The sequence below is a fragment of the Terrapene carolina genome, unplaced genomic scaffold (assembly GCF_002925995.2).
Source record: "Terrapene carolina triunguis isolate 2854851 unplaced genomic scaffold, T_m_triunguis-2.0 Scaffold141, whole genome shotgun sequence".
In the NCBI taxonomy this organism is placed as follows: Eukaryota; Metazoa; Chordata; order Testudines; family Emydidae; genus Terrapene; species Terrapene triunguis.
The window spans coordinates 12206449-12222833 of NW_020664492.1; the positions used below are offsets into that span (position 1 = coordinate 12206449).

At 43.4% G+C, this 16385-nt stretch overlaps 1 protein-coding gene across 1 annotated transcript in view; it reads right to left on the minus strand.

Moving 5' to 3' along the window:
• LOC113406809 (short transient receptor potential channel 4-like) overlaps nt 1–14832 on the minus strand; it is a gene marked incomplete at its 5' end in the record, with an annotated part of 98725 nt that extends 83893 nt beyond the window's left edge. Inside the window, one exon of the mRNA XM_026653555.1 lies at nt 14314–14832. Within this exon, the coding sequence (XP_026509340.1) occupies nt 14314–14832 (519 nt within the window). The remainder of the gene's footprint in view (nt 1–14313) is intronic.
• Between the last annotated feature and the right edge of the window lie 1553 nt (nt 14833–16385).

Consider the following 16385-nt stretch of genomic DNA (forward strand, 5'->3'; position numbering starts at 1 on the left):
CATGGTTTAAAAACAAGCGTGTTTAATGATTAATGATTAATTTGCCCTGGCAATCGCGGCCAGTACAGCTACTGGAAAAGTCTGTTAACGTGTATGGGGATGGAGCGGAAATCCTCCAGGGACATCTCCAGAAAGCTCTCCTTCATGTACTCCCAAAGCCTTTGCAAAAGGTTTCTGGGGAGGGCTGCCTTATCCTGTCCGCCATGGTAGGACACTTTACCACGCCAGGCCAGTAGCACGTAGTCTGGAATCATTGCATAACAAAGCATGGCAGCGTATGGTCCCGGTGTTTGCTGGCATGCAGACAACATCCATTCCTTATCTCTCTTTGTTATCCTCAGGAGACTGATATCATTCACGGTCACCTGGTTAAAATGGGGCAATTTTATTAAGGGGACATTCAGAGGTGCCCCTTCCTGCTCTGCTGAACAGAAATATACCCCGCTGTTAACCACGCGGTGGGGGGGAGGGTTGAAGTGACCATCCCAGAGAATTGGGTGTGTGGGGGAGGGGAGTTAGTTGGGTTTGTGCTGCATGTTAAACCTGAAATCGCAGCCCCTCCTTTTACATTGCAAACCCATTTTAAATGGCACGGGTGCTTGGTATGGGAAATGAGGGCAGAACTGTTTGAAACCATCCCCACATGTTAAGAAGGTTAAAAAAGCCCAAAGACTATATGTCTTACCATGGCTGCCTGCAAGCTGAAATCTGTGTCCTGGCACTGCGTGAGTGATCTCTCACACCAAACCAGGAGACTCTCAATATAAGAGGAATAATGCGACCTTGTAACGAAAGCACATGTGCTGTGTGATGTTGTGAACAGCAAAATCTAACGTGAAAGAGTCTACCCATTGTTCTCTAAAATGTATCTTTTTTAACAACCTCTCCCTTCTCCACCAGCTGCAAATCTTACTCCTTCGCAGAGGCTAGTGAATATTCGAAGAAGGAAGCGAAGGACGCGTGACAAAATGTTTACTGAACTTCAGACTGCCTCCCACGCTGACAGAGCACAGCTGAATGCGTGGAGGCAGTCAATGACTGATTTTAAAAAAGCCCAATATGAGCGAGAGGAGAGGTGGCGTGCTGAATCGCGGGCTGAAGAGGAGAAGTTGCGTGCTGAAACGCGGGCTGAAGAGGAGAGGTGGCGTCAACTTGTAATCAGAAAGCAAGAGTCGATGCTCCGGCTGCTGGAGCATCAAAGTGATATGCTCCTGCGTATGGTTGAGCTGCAGGAAAGGCAGCAGGAGCAGAGACCGCCGCTACAGCCCCTCTGTAACCAGCAGCCCTCCTCCCCAAGTCCCATTGCCTCCTCACCCAGACGCCCAAGAACATGGTGGGGGGGCCTTCGGCCACCCACTCACTCCACCCTAGATGATTTCCATAGCAATAAGTTTTAAAGTTTTAAATTGGAGTGTGTCCTTTTCCTTCCCTCCTCCCCCACCCATCCCGGGCTACCTTTCCAATTATCCCCCTAGTTGTGTGCTGAATTAATAAAGAATGCATGAATGTGAAGCAACAATGACTTTATTGCCTCTGCAAGTGGTGCTCGAAGGGGGGAGGGTAGTAGGGGAGGGTGGGGTGGTTGGTTTGCAGGGAAGTAGAGTTAACAGGGTGGTGGGGGAGGGGCAGAGGGTTCATCAAGGAGCAACAAACAGAAGTTTCACTCCGTAGCCTGGCCAGTCACAAAACTGGTTTTCAACGCTTCTCTGATGCGCACCGCGCCCTGCTGTGCTCCTCTAACCGCCCTGGTGTCTGGCTGCGCGTAATCAGCGGCCAGGCGATTTGCCTCAACCTCCCACCCCGCCATAAATGTCTCCCCCTTACTTTCACATATATTGTGGAGCGCACAGCAAGCAGCAATAACAATGGGGAGATTCTTTTCGCTAAGGTCTGAGCGACTCAGTAAGCTGCGCCAGCGTGCTTTTAAACGGCCAAATGCACATTCCACCACCATTCGGCACTTGCTCAGCCTGTAGTTGAACAGGTCCTGACTACTGTCCAGGCTGCCTGTGTACGGCTTCATGAGCCATGGCATTAAGGGGTAGGCTGGGTCCCCAAGGATCACGATAGGCATTTCAACATCCCCAATGGTTATTTTCTGGTCCGGGAAGAAAGTCCCTTCCTCCAGCTTTCGAAACAGAAGAGACTGCCTGAAGACGCGAGCATCATGTACCCTTCCCGGCCAGCCCACGTTGATGTCGGTGAAACGTCCCTTGTGATCCACCAGGGCTTGCAGCAGCATTGAAAAGTACCCCTTGCGGTTTATGTAGTCGGTGGCTTGGTGCGCCGGTGCCAAGATAGGGATATGGGTTCCGTCTATCGCCCCACCACAGTTTGGGAATCCCATTGCAGCAAAGCCATCCACTATGGTCTGCACGTTTCCCAGAGTCACTACCCTTGATATCACCAGGTCTCTCATTGCCCTGGCAACTTGGATCACAGCAGCCCCCACAGTAGATTTGCCCACTCCAAATTGATTCCCGACTGACCGGTAGCTGTCTGGCGTTGCAAGCTTCCACAGGGCTATCGCCACTCGCTTCTCCACTGTGAGGGCTGCTCTCATCCTGGTATTCTGGCGCTTCAGGGCAGGGGAAAGCAAGTCACAAAGTTCCATGAAAGTGCCCTTACGCATGCGAAAGTTTCGCAGCCACTGGGCATCGTCCCAGACCTGCAACACGATGCGGTCCCACCACTCTGTGCTTGTTTCCCGGGCCCAGAATCGGCGGTCCACGGCATGAACCTGCCCCAGTAACACCAGGATTTCCACATTGCTGGGGCCTGTGCCTTGTGAGAGGTCCATGTCAATTTCCTCATCACTATCGTCGCCGCGCTGCAATCGCCTCCTCCTCAGCTGGTCCTGGTTTGGCTTTGGCATGTCCAGGAGGCTCTGCATGTTTTCCAGGACAATGCGCGTGGTGTTCATAGTGCTCATAATTGCCGCGGTGATCTGAGCGGGCTCCATGATCCCAGTGCTGGCTATGGCGTCTGGTCTGAAAAAAGGCGCGAAAGTAGTATCTGACGGACCAGGGGAAGAAGGGAGGGAGGGAGAGAGGGAGGGGTGAGTGACGACATGGCATACAGGTACAGGGAATTAAAATCAAGAAAGGTGGCTTTGCATCAGGGAGAAACACAAACAACTGTCACACAGAATGCCCCCCCCCCAAAGATTGAACTCAAAAGCCTGGGTTTAGCAGGAGGGAGGGGGGGAAGCAAATGAATGCAGAATAAATCTATTTTTTACATCTTAAGACGACGGTGCAGCATGACTGATAGCCCTCGGCATTTTCTGGGTGCTTGGCAGCAAATACTGGGCGCTTGGCAGTAAGCCTTCAGGTCTATTGCACCATCTGATACCCACTGCAATATGACAACGACGGATACCAATCGTAATATGCTATCTACTGCCCAAAAGGCAAGGGGTTGCTGCTGTGTAGCAATCTAGCCCCACGTCTGCCAGCCCCATGTCTGCCAGCACCCAGATCGCCATCGGCCTCTTCTGGGTGCTTAGCAGACAATACTGGGCACTTGGCAGAAAATAGCATACTACGACTGATAACCATCATTGTCTGCCCAGGTGCCCATGATTGACAGCCGCTGCAGTACGATGACGACGGATACCAGTCGTAATAAACCATCTTCTACCAAAAGGCAAGGGGCTGGTGCAATGCAGCACCACGGCTGCCAGCCCCACGGCTGCCTGCACCCAGATCGCCAATGAAGGCTACCAGTCATGCTGCACTGTCTACCGCCAAAAGGCAGTAAGCTGCTGCTGCTGTTTAGCAATGCAGTCCCACGTTTGCCGGCACCCGGAAGAGATATGGTGACGGTGAGCTGAGCTGAGCGGGCTCAATGCTTGGCGTGGTATGTTGTCTGCACAGGTAACCCAGGTAAAAAGGCGCGAATCTATTGTCTGCCGTTGCTGTGACGTAGGGGGAGGGGCCTGACGCAATGTACCCAGAACCCCTCGCGGGACTGCTTTGCATCATCCGGGCATTGCGATCTCAACCCATAATTCCAATGGGCGCCGGAGACTCCGGGAACTGTGGGATAGGTACCATAGTGCAATGCGCCGGAAGTCGACGCTAGCCTCGGTACTGTGGACGCGGTCCGCCGACTTCATGCACTTAGAGCATTTTAGGTGGGGACACACACAATCGGCTGCATACAACCGGTTTCTATAAAACCGGCTTCTATAAATCCGACCTAATTTTGTAGTGTAGACATAGCCTTAGATATACAATCATTCAGTCATTCGATTCTGAAAGGATGTTAATTAAGAAGGGCTGCTGAAGTCATTCAAAGTATATCTGCAACATTAAATGCAAATTCTAATCTTTAAGGCCCTCACAAAAGGTACCTCAGGTTTTTGAAATGTATTACTATTTTTGCCTCATAATCACTGAACAGTTTCTATCTCTTGCTCTTAGCACAAGTGTTAATGTATATGAATTCAAAAAGCACTCAGGGATAATTATCCATGCAGGTTACTGGACAACCTGAATACCCCTACTCCTACTATTGGACTGAGAACCTTAGGATTTGCCTGTTGTAATCTGCTGCAAAGTACACACTACATTGTAAAGAATAGCCTGGGCCTGATCTTGACAGGTGCCGAGCACCTGGCACTCTTGTCAAAGCCAAGCAGAAATCCTGAGCATCTCCCAGGATCAGGTCCAGAGTATGTACCAGGACCATCGGTTCTGTTTTAGCAAGCAGGGCAGCAGCAGTGGTTTGGCTTGTCTGGTATCAGATCACCCCTATTAGCTGTAATTATTATTCCTGAGCCATTTATTCAGGCTCCGGTTCTCCACTGTATCCAAGCTGCACTTAAATCTAGCGGGGAGTGGTGTCTATAGTGAACTGGTTTTGACTCCCTTGTCTCCAGACACCGAGCGCAAATTAGAGCTGCAGAGGGACTACTACTCTAACTTCTGCTGCTCTGGAGCTTATACAGCAGTGAATCTAGTGTAGTGGAGGTTGGCTCCACCATGTCCCCTTTTATCCTGCTCTCAGCACCCGCCCCCCAACACTCCCCCTTACTTCCTTTACCTGGCACAAAATGAACTTTATGGATTGTAGAATCCATTCTTCAGCATTTACTCAAAGAATAGCTCGTAGCGGCTTCATTAAGGAAGCTACAGTAAGAACCAAATTCACACTGAGTCTGGTGTTCAAGTTTTGGCCTGGGAAATTTATTAAATAGACTGAGTTCTTGGTAATCTAGCCACGAAAGGATTATTGAGCTTTCAACATCAATTTGCTCAAAAATATAATATGGAAATTTGTGGCTGCTTCTTGTTTATGCAGTGCTAGCCAGGCTGAACAAGCTCAGGAGTCCCAGGCCAAGATGTTAATAGAATGTAAACACTAAGGCTGAGCTGTTTATTAGCCTAGGTGCTCAGGAGACCGTAACCTCTTAGTTACACAAGAAGCACCATCATCAAATTATTAATATTCCATGTCAAATAAACTATATTATGAGAATATTGTGTTAAGCACTCAAAAATCAGAAAATGCTGGCCAACATTTTAACCTTGAGTGTATGAAAGTCAGCTCTGAAATTCACTTCAAAGCACCAGATTAAAGGAGCCTGATTTCCAGAAGTCTGACAACACATTGAAATGTCATTAAAGTCAATGTGAGTGGTACTTGTGAAAATCAGGCTACTTTTACTTACATGCATAAATATGGATTTAGGAGTCTAACTTTCGGCACTTGGGTTTTCAAATATATCTAGCTTGCGTGTGCCTTGACTCACAGAGAGGGAAGAAGATTGGGTAAATAAGAAACCAAGAACAAGATTTCTTTTTAAAAGAAAGGAAAACAAACAAAAATGGGGTTAACCTTAAATAATAAAGCTAAAAAGCAAAAAATCAGTCAAAGTTAAATATAACTTTTAAGAGTAAAACCAAACAAAATGTAAAAAATATTGGAAAATCTTATTTTCTAATACATAACATGTCACTGTGCAGCAAGCAGCTGATGTTTTGACCCCTGTAGATCTCCCTCTGAGCAGGAAAAAAACAACAACAAATATGCCCATTATTAGTTACAAATTGAAATGTGCATATGTTTCCTCGGAGGGCCCCACTCACAAGCTTAACTATAAAAAATGAAAATCTCATGCTATTGTATGTTAGGTACAAATAAAAGGGAGATGGTACGGTATGTATCAGATTCTCTGTTTTTGCGTTTGTGAGAGAGGAGGACTGGTATCCAACTGGTATAGTCTTGCTCACATTTCTTAATCACTGGTGAATATTTGGTGGGTACACAAAAGCCAGAGCCAGAAATAGTTATTCTATTCTTGTATTCTTAACAGCAATCCCTGGCATGTAGTTCTTTCCACCTCGCTTTCCCTGCTTCAGGTATGCTCTCCACTGGCACCAGCGTCAAAGTGATAAAACAATGAGGAAATGGTGCTAAACAGAGCTGGTCTGAAGCTGGAATTTCCACTATGCGTGAAATTCTGATATTTTGACATTTGTTTTGTTCCAAACTGGAATGAAAAGCCAAAATTTCAAAATTTCCCCATGAAATGAAAACTCTGATAAAAATGAAGTCAAGATTATCGAAATGTTCTGGTTCAGCACTATCAAAACATTTTATTTTGACTAACATTTTGATTAAACTTTTCTATTTTATTAAAATATTATAATGATTACATACTATGAAATATAATATATAATTGCAATTTTAATTCATGTTTTAATATAATATGGAAGTCTAAATGAAATGAGAAAAAACAAATTATTTCAACATTGTCAAATCAAAATGTTTTGACACTGTCAAAATAAAACATTTTGACTTTTTTCCCATTGAAAATTGTATCAAAATCGACATATTCCCACCAAATATTTAGATTTCCCACAACACGTTCCCGCAAAAATGTTCAGATTTTAACAAGACTGCATTTTTGGACATAAAATTGTTTCAGTTAAAAAGTTTTGGCTAGCTGTAGTGGGGAAGGAAATTGGTACAAGATTGAGAAGGAGAAGAAACAATTTGTCTGTCTAATCAAGAAGAACTTTGAGGCTGAGTCAAATACAAGTTAGGAAAAAAATATCAGATAACGTTTACCTGGACTACAACTGGTGGAGGGAAAATTCACTGAACTAACATACAATTCTGCTTCTGTTCTATCCTCACAGAAGTTGATAATAAAACTCCCATTGATTTAATCTGAAGCATGTCTGGACCCCAAAACATTATGCTACCAGAACAACATCCCACTGGTTAACTATAACCTAAGGGCCTGACACTGTTTCTACCAGCTTCTGAAACCTCTCTTTTCTGTATTAACCCTTTCACATGAACCACCTAACTAAATAGGGTGGGTACCCAGGATTCCATCCTGTAACTCTTACGACTTACTGAAGTCAATGGGACCTCCCATGTGAATAAAGATTGCTTGAATGAATAAGGTTTGCAGCACTTGGGCCTGGTCTACACTGGGGGTGGGGGCGTGGGGGTGGGGTGGAATCGATCTAAGTTACGCAACTTCAGCTATGTGAAGAACGTAGCTGAAGTCGATGTTCTTAGATCTACTCACTATGGTGTCTTCACTGCGGTGAGTCGACTGCTGAAGCTCTCCTGTCAACTCCGCCTGTGCCTCTCGCTCTGGTGGAATACCGGAGTCGATAGGAGAGTGCTTGGTGGTCGATTTATCGCGTCTAGAGTAGATGCGATAAATCAACCCCTGCTGGATCGATCGCTGCCTGCCGATCCGGCAGGTGGTATAGACAAGCCCTTGGTCTCAAAAGAACCATTTAGTGACTACAGATAGAATGAGGAACACTGGAATACAACATGACTGGCAAATTTTAACAAATGCTCACTAATCATTCAAAAAATGTGCTTTTTATTTATCAGTCACTCCATAAACAGCTTCACTAACAATAACACAAATATTGCCTTAACATCTCTTGAAAAACAGAGGTTTGGAGCATTAAGACATATTTACTGTAAAGTCTGCAAGAAAATTCTGTGCATTTTGTTTAGCATTGACTGTTTTTATGCTGTTAACAGGTTTGAAAGACCTCCCAAAGGCCCTTTACTCTGTGTAGCTTTTGAAATTGAACAATGTTTATCTGTCTGGTCTCCTAAAAGCTCTCTGCTGTTTCTTGATATTATTCCTCAATTTATCAGATGCTGTCTCCTTCTTCAATCCTTGCACACGTGGTAGATTGTTGCTTTTGACTTCTCTACTGCTGCTCCTCCCCATCTACTGGGGTACTAATTTTCCTAATTGCTGGCGTTGCAAAAAAATCAATATATTTGTGTAGAGAACATAGCAACAACAAAGAGAAGAGGTCAGCACCTAGGCCAGACTAATGCCTGCTGACAGACTCCCAAGAATATGGACTTGGGAATGGACAGTAAACAGATGCACTTAGATCAAAACTTAAATGAATTGCTGGGAGAAGCCAAGCAAAGGACTCAGGGTACCATAGGACAGACAAGGAGATTCAGCCATATAGATATGCAAGGGAAGGAAAGGAGGATTACAATAAAATAAGGATGTAAGGAAGAAAAGCAGAATGATAAGTGGCAAAGAAACCTGACTTTATTCATTTGACTTGCATTAAAATCAATGACCAAATTCTGAAAATGCAGCCAATGGTAAAAGTCAGAGGACAGGAGGAAGACTTTTCAAGGAACAGGGATGGAGACTGAACAAGGATGCGGATGCTGAAGAAAAAGACTGAGAATAACACATTGAATTCAATTCTATTACATTACTGTAACATTTGTTGTGATATCAGACACTGACCCAGAGAACATTAATCCATTCAAGCATCTTTTTTCCCATTTCACATGTTTTGAGTACATTTTTCCAGATGTTCAGATACTAAGATATAATCCACTGACCAAAAAAAAAAAAGGGTAAAAGTGAGTTAAAACTGAGATTATGTATAAATAATTTAAGAGTAATAAACATCACAAGGATGTTATACTCATTCCCAAAAGCAACCATTATAAACCAAGATATTTCAGAGTTAAGAGTCACTTAAAAGAAATCCAAACATGTCAAGGTATAGAACTGTACAACTATAGCACCAAAATAACCTTAACTCTGCCCTGTAGTGATATTAAGAGGAAAAATAATCTTTAAAAATCACTTTAATCTAATCTGGAACCACAAACATTACAATACCTTTATTGTAAGAGTATAGTCACTATAATGGAAGCAAAGTGAGTGTGTGTGTGTGTGTGTGTGTGTGTGCACATGCATGAGAGAGCATGCACATACATGTTTTCTATTAGCTTCAAAAGAACATATATTGGCATTCAAGCTCAGTGCCTGGTTAGATGAGGGAGTTTCTCAAGGTGATAGTATTTCCTGTCATTCTTGAAGTACCATTTTAGATCTGTGATACCATGTAAGTACATATATCTGAGGAAATAATACAGAAATATAATTCTTCTGTATATATCCCTCACGTTTGTAATGTGCATTTTGAAATCAATGCAAAGAAAAATGACCAGTTGATAATTGTTTATTATTTATTTATTTATATCCCCTGTCCTGGGCAGTTTACAATCTACATGCATTCAGATTGACCATTGGATTTGTTGATAGAAAAATGTTGGCCTGTAATTCAGATATGGGGTTAGACGAGGGGAGTAGGACGGGAGGATTAGATGACCTCTTAAGGTCCCTTCCAGCCCTACAATTCTATGATTTCTATCATCCCTTCTACATCTATGAAAGGAATCATATGTGAATCAGATAAAGTTTTATATTTGATTCAGGAAAACAGGAAGCTTTTTGGCATTGTTCATCATGCCCCAAGATCCTAGCACAGTGATAGCCGAAATGACTAATCGGGTCATTGTCAATGTCCATTGGTGTAAACAACTGAGAGCTGGTCAATGAAATGTCACACTGCACAGTGCTGAATGGTTGTGGGACATTAGGGAAATAGCTGATGCACATTGCTAATTGTTACCTAGCAACAATAGGTGTTGGAAGCAGGCAAGCGGGGGAAGGAAGGGACAGGAGTCAGACCAGCAGCAGCAGGAAAATGTCATTTCTTGCAATCAATCAGTACCACGAGTGTTAACAGAGTGGAGAAAAATTCTAGCTTGGGGGCTTTAACCTGCATCCTGTGTTAAAGTAATATTGCCACTAAGTACTTCAAAAATACAGAGTGTAATATTCTGGTCACTGGACTGATAATATCATTATCAACAGACACTATCAATGGTGTCATCAGGCATTCTGCATCTCAAACTCTAAGTGTCCTTCAACCTTGTTATTTATTAATGAAGCAAAAGAGGCAGGCTGCCCATCAGATAGACTCCCCACCTATCAGAGGGGTAGCCGTGTTAGTCTGGATCTGTAAAAAGTGACAAAGAGTCCTGTAGCACCTTATAGACTAACAGACATATTGGAGCATGAGCATTCGTGGGTGAATACCCACTTCGTCAGACTCCCCACCTAGTGATTCATTCTGACAGGATTCCAAGAGCTGGGAAGGAATTTTGCTGGGATGCCTCCTGAGAAAGTCTGAATGACATGATCACAGTATTGTGGCAGATATCAACAGAATGGAAATGCAGAACATGAGCAACTTTTACTGCACAGAGCTTCCAAAATGATTTGCATACATTTTTGAAGGCTTTTCGTTTTTTCTTTACAAAGGGAATTTGGCGCTCAGGAAAGATGTGGACTGACAGCACTACAAACGGATGCTCACTATTTATCTTTATGAAGAATAATGTACAAACAGTAGCAGCAGCTTGTAAACCACCACATTGCCTTTGAAGGGACCACATCCACTTGAGGGAGGCTTTTTCAATCTCTATGTCAGTTCAATCAAGCATCCTGTCCTCATTTTTGAGGCCCCTCCACGACTCCACTTCTCCTGCCTTGTGTTTTTAAGAGTCACCCTCCTTTGCACACCAGCAGTGCAATTCTTCTTCACCCATTTGTGTACTTCTCCCACAAGCACCTCTGAACTAGTTCCATGACAAAACTGGTGCATGGAACACTCTCCCCCCATGTCAGACCATAAAGTCACAATCCTGATCTACTTCAAATCCTTCTCAAGACCCCACTTCTGCTACGATGTCTGTGGTAAACCACCTACAGATGTCAGTACAAATTAGTGATATCAGAAATAAACAAAAATATTCCCATCGTAAAACTTAAAAGAAAAATTATTTGAACCACATGTTCCTATCATCCTTGTCCTCCTTCCTCCAGTTTTTGTTATGTTGACTTATTGCTTCTTGTCTTAAATTAGACTGGATGCTCTCCAGGGCAGGAATTGTCTCTTACTATGTATTTGTACTCTGCTTAGCACAGTGGGCCCCAATTTCAGCCCTGCTGTAATTTTAATAATGAATGGTAATAATAATAAAGGATGAGAGGTATGAGATGACTGATGTATCAGGGAGGGAAGGAAATTTATTGTTCAGCTGGTTTGTTTGTTTTTTTATTTTGTGGGGTTGGATGTAAAGTAATGGCTATTTTTCCTCTATTTCTTGACTGAGTTAAGTTGAGAGAGAGAAAAATAAAAGCAAAAACCAACCAACCACCACCACCACCAAACGATTAAAACTCAAATAAGATTGCTGAGAAACAAAATCATATTTTTTCCTGATACAACACAAACTTATCTGGCCGTAATTCTGATTCTCAGTGGCTTAAGCCCATAGAGCAGGGAGAACAGTTGTATCACTCAAGAGATGATGTTCTAAGGCAGGTCAGATCCAACAAAAAAATATCTAAAGAATAACCCACATCTTTCCCTGCTATTCCTTTTACATAGGAATAGCCTATTTTGCCTCCAACACCTTCTGCCAGTCACCAGAAATGCACAAAGCAGATGGGACAATGATCGTATCTTCCAGCTGGATGGCTACAGTACTAGGTCAGGATCCTGGCAGAATCCTGGGTGCAGAGGCATTGACTTTCTGATTTTTCAGGCAGTGGTCAACCCTGCTCCGCCCCAGGCCCCACTCCCATTCTATCCCTTCCCCAAGGCCCCACCCCGCCCCACCCTTCCTGCCCATGCTCCACCCCCACCCCACCTCTTCCCACTGCCGCTCTGCCCACCCTGCCTCTTCCCATGTTCTGTCCCCTCTCCTGAGTGTACCCCACCCTCACTCTGCCCCTGCTCCTCCTCCCCCACAGCGCCTCCAGCCTGCCACTGAACAGCTGATCCTCAGTGGGTGGGAGGTGCTGGGGGAAATGGGGAGGAGCTGATCGACGGGGCCCGCCGGCACCCACTATTTTTTTCCATGCGTGCTCCAGCCCCAGAGCACCCTGGAGTTGGTGCCTATGCCGGGGTGGATACAATGGATGAGGCAAGATGGAATTCCCAGAATACATCTGCACAGGACGTGACAGAATTTAGCCCTGAGTTTGCTGTCATATAACTATTTTGTCTTCTAGGCTTTCCATATTTGTATCTCATACAATACCTTCTCTTATTGTAGTCATTAGAAATAAAATAATTGGTCTGATGTGTTTGACAATATTTGTTCCAGCATCTAATAGGCAAATAAATAATATGGCAGGGAAAATAAGTAGAACCTACTTCCATTTAAGGGGCTACTCAGGGGAGAAATAGTGAAAAAGATTAATAGAAATTGAAAAAAATATCAGAAATGTAGATGATCCAGTGATTTGGAATCATTGTCTCAAGAGTCAGTATTGCTTTAATGTTTGCCATTACAAGGACTCTATAAAGGGTAATCATCTGTATTACTGCAATTTAATTAGGCATGGAAATCAGCTGGGACTATACAAGCCATTTGCTCTTGCAGATGTCTCTCACTACCTAAGACTCAAATTAGAAAAATTCAAGCTTTACAATTAGGATTTCAAATCACTGTGCAAAATCAGAACTGCTCTTAAATGCTTGAATCCATTGGAAAATCCAAGTCACAGCTAACATTTGCTAAACGAATGTAGAAGTATAAATTATAAAGTAGTATTTCACATTTTAAGAAATACAAATGAGACACACAGAGATTAGTTTCTCAAAAAGGACTGAGGTACAATGTCTGAAAGTACATCACAGTAAGTAATTTAGAAAACTGGTGAGCATGCATCCTGAAATAATGAAACAGCAAGTGAAAAATAGTGTCAATCATTTCTTGCTATATTAAAGGCCACCTGTAGGTCCTTCTCCAGAATTAGATCATATGGAGTGGTCTTAACCATGGCATACCATGACATTTAAATATGAAATAAGTGAGCAACATAGACCTTTTCCAAGTCAAATATATATATATATATATATATATATATATATATATATTAGTAGATCATGTTGACTTCTGTGTGTTGATAAATGTTAGCTTAAACCAGATTCTGCAAACTCTACCTATGTGCTTAATGTAAAGCATATAGGTTATTGTTTGTAGGATCAGGGACTTAATAGCAATGAGTGAATAGGCTCAATTAAAAGTAACGACACTTTGAACCTTTGCCCATTTTTAAAACCTGAATAGAACCATTTTTAATTATTATTAGTAGTAGCAGTACTACTAAGGTTTGAAATGCTCTGATATATTTTTCTGCTTGACTTTACACTTCTGCATTGGAGCTGCTGTTGAAAGCAAAACTCCCAAATGACATAGTAATTTCCGGCTAGGATCAGATGCACAAGTTTTGGAACTCTCATGAAAAACTGATCTTTCTATCTAGTTTCTTATTCTGTACCACAGCATTTAAGAACCTTACAAATTTTAAAAGGCACACAAGGGATTTCAGATTCTCATTAAATTTCTAGTCCAGTTTGGCATACTCAGAAAATGTTTAGAATAGTATCTACTTTTGGATGCTTATTCAAACCAAAAATGAATATCAAACTTTTAGGATTTACCTATTGATAATAATGACTTACCAAGCCTACATCTATTTAGAAAAATGAACTCCTTCCTGGAGAAAACCATTCTGTAACAACAGGCATGTAATTTAACTAGCATGTAAACATGTGACATGCCCACTTTACCAGCCAGACACAGTTAATGAATCAGTTTTGAGAAGTACTCTTTGCAGTTCTTACTCTGTTACCAAAGACTTGCTTAATATTATTCTGTGCTAGTGATAACGTATGCTCAGGTGCAAAACAGATAGTCCCCCAGGATCTGTGATATGATAGAATATTTCAAATTCCAGTTTGAATAAACCGTAACAACCTTTTATGTTCTTCCAATAATAAAAAGAGGCCCCTGTAGAACAAAAAAATAAGCAGCAATCTGAAGTTGTCTCACTTAAAGGGCTGTATTCCAAGCAATTATCTATCACATTATTGCTACTAAATACGCCTAAATATTCTCCAGCACACTTACCTCTTTTTGTCGGTACTTAATTGCCAGCTTCAATCGTGCAAGATCATTACCATTCTGTTCTTCTATCAAGCTATTGTCGTCTCTGTAATTGAGAATAATTTCCAATTCCCTGGAACTCCGTGTCTGATCCAGGAGGTCTTTTGCAAATTGCTTGCATTGACGCGACAGCTCTTCATATTCCGACTTAAACTCATTTTCCACCTTACTCAGTTCCTGAAGCTCCCAACTGAGTTGAAATGCTGTAAGGAAAGGATCCTCACTGGACAACGCAATCAAAGATGGACTTGCCAGAGCCTTGTAAATGTTGAGTCTGGATCGAGAATGGCGAAGGCTGTCCACATCTGAGCTTGAGACGCATTCAACACAGTTGCAGCGGACTTCATGTGGTCTAGGTACAGAAACCCCCTTCTGTACAAGAAGTTTTATGATCTCATAATTGTTCGTATGGGCAGCCAAAATAATGGGTGTAATGTCTGGTGTGAATTCTGAGAACTGCTTATCCAGCAGCATTGGTGGCACCTGTGCAAAAAAGTGAGAAAATTTATAGACTCTTATTTCAACAGCAGCAACAGTAAATTAAGCTTCAGATAGTTCTTCTTGTAAAAAGTTGCACAAAACAATTTGGAATTAATATTCTATTTGGCAAATGCAGCTCCTTTTTTGATTCATAAATTGTGATCTTTTCACAACATCTGTTTGTTATTTGTAATTGTTGAATTAATCCTTTGCGCTAACAAATTGTAGCCTATGGTTATTCTCAAACTATCGGCTACAGCTTTTCACAATATCTATTTGGGCTGTGTGATGAGTCACTTAAGAAAGATTGGTTTGTTTCTGGTCCCTGATGAGATAATCTAAATTTTATAATGAGGAGGCATGGCTCTAGAAATCACTGGGGCTTTGAGTCTCCCCATCAGAGAGAAAAAGAGGTCCCTGCCATAGTGAGCTTGCATTTGTAAGGCCCAGTCCTGAATACACTAATCATGACACCTAATAATAAGTGTAACTGAAGGAAAATGGGATGGTTTGTAGGATAGGGCCCTAAGTAGATAACATATAAAGGACAGACAATGAACAACACAAGAGAGTTTTAAAATACTCTTCCTTTTTTTGTGTAGGTTTTTTGTAAACCCTTGTCTCATAACTGTTATTTGACCCTTATTAATTTTCCTTGTATACAATTCTATAACCTATACTCCTGGAGAAATTCTGCACCACTGTGCGTGCACAGAATTTATGTCCCCCATAGATTTCTTTGGTTCCTCGCAGAAAAATGACTTTCTGATGGGGATGCAAAGTGAAGCCACAAGAACGGTCATGCGACCCTCCCCAGCAGTATATTTTGGGTAGCTGTCAGAGAGGTAAATCATTGTGGGGCAGGGGGCGGGACTGGGGAACACCCAGCTGGTGGCTCCTACCCTCCTGGGCTGGGGCGGACGGGACTTCCTCTTCCCCTTCACGGCATCCGGGGCCATGTCAGACCCACCCCCGGATTTCTCCCCCAGCTGTAGGAAGCTCCTCAAACTCCCCTCCCCCCCGCACTTCCTGCACCCATCGCTTGTCAGCTGCAAGGGGAGGAATCACTATACAGGGAGCTGCTCCCCCATCTGCCCAACCCCAGTGCATCCAGACCCCCCCCATACCCAGACCCTCCAGTTGAGCCTCACCTCCCCATACTCAGAACCCCTCCCTGATGAGCCCCACTCCCCCTGCACCTGGATCACCCCAATGAGCCACCCACACCTGGATCCCCACCCCACTGAGCCGAGCCCCACTCCCCCCACATCTGGACCCCCAGACTGATCCCCCTACACCTGGACCCCCCTTCTGAGCTCTATGCCCCCACACCCAGACCCCTCCTCGCTGAGCCCCAACCACTGTCACCTGGACCCCCCCCCCACTGAGTCCGATTACCATTGCACCCAGAACCCTCCATCAAGCCCCTGTGCATCCAAATCCCACCCGCACGCGGATCCCACATTGAGCCAGCCGCATCCATATTGCCCCACACAGAACCCTCTCAACCCACACCAGGCCCCTCCACTTGGATTCTGCCTTGCTGAGCCTGCCTG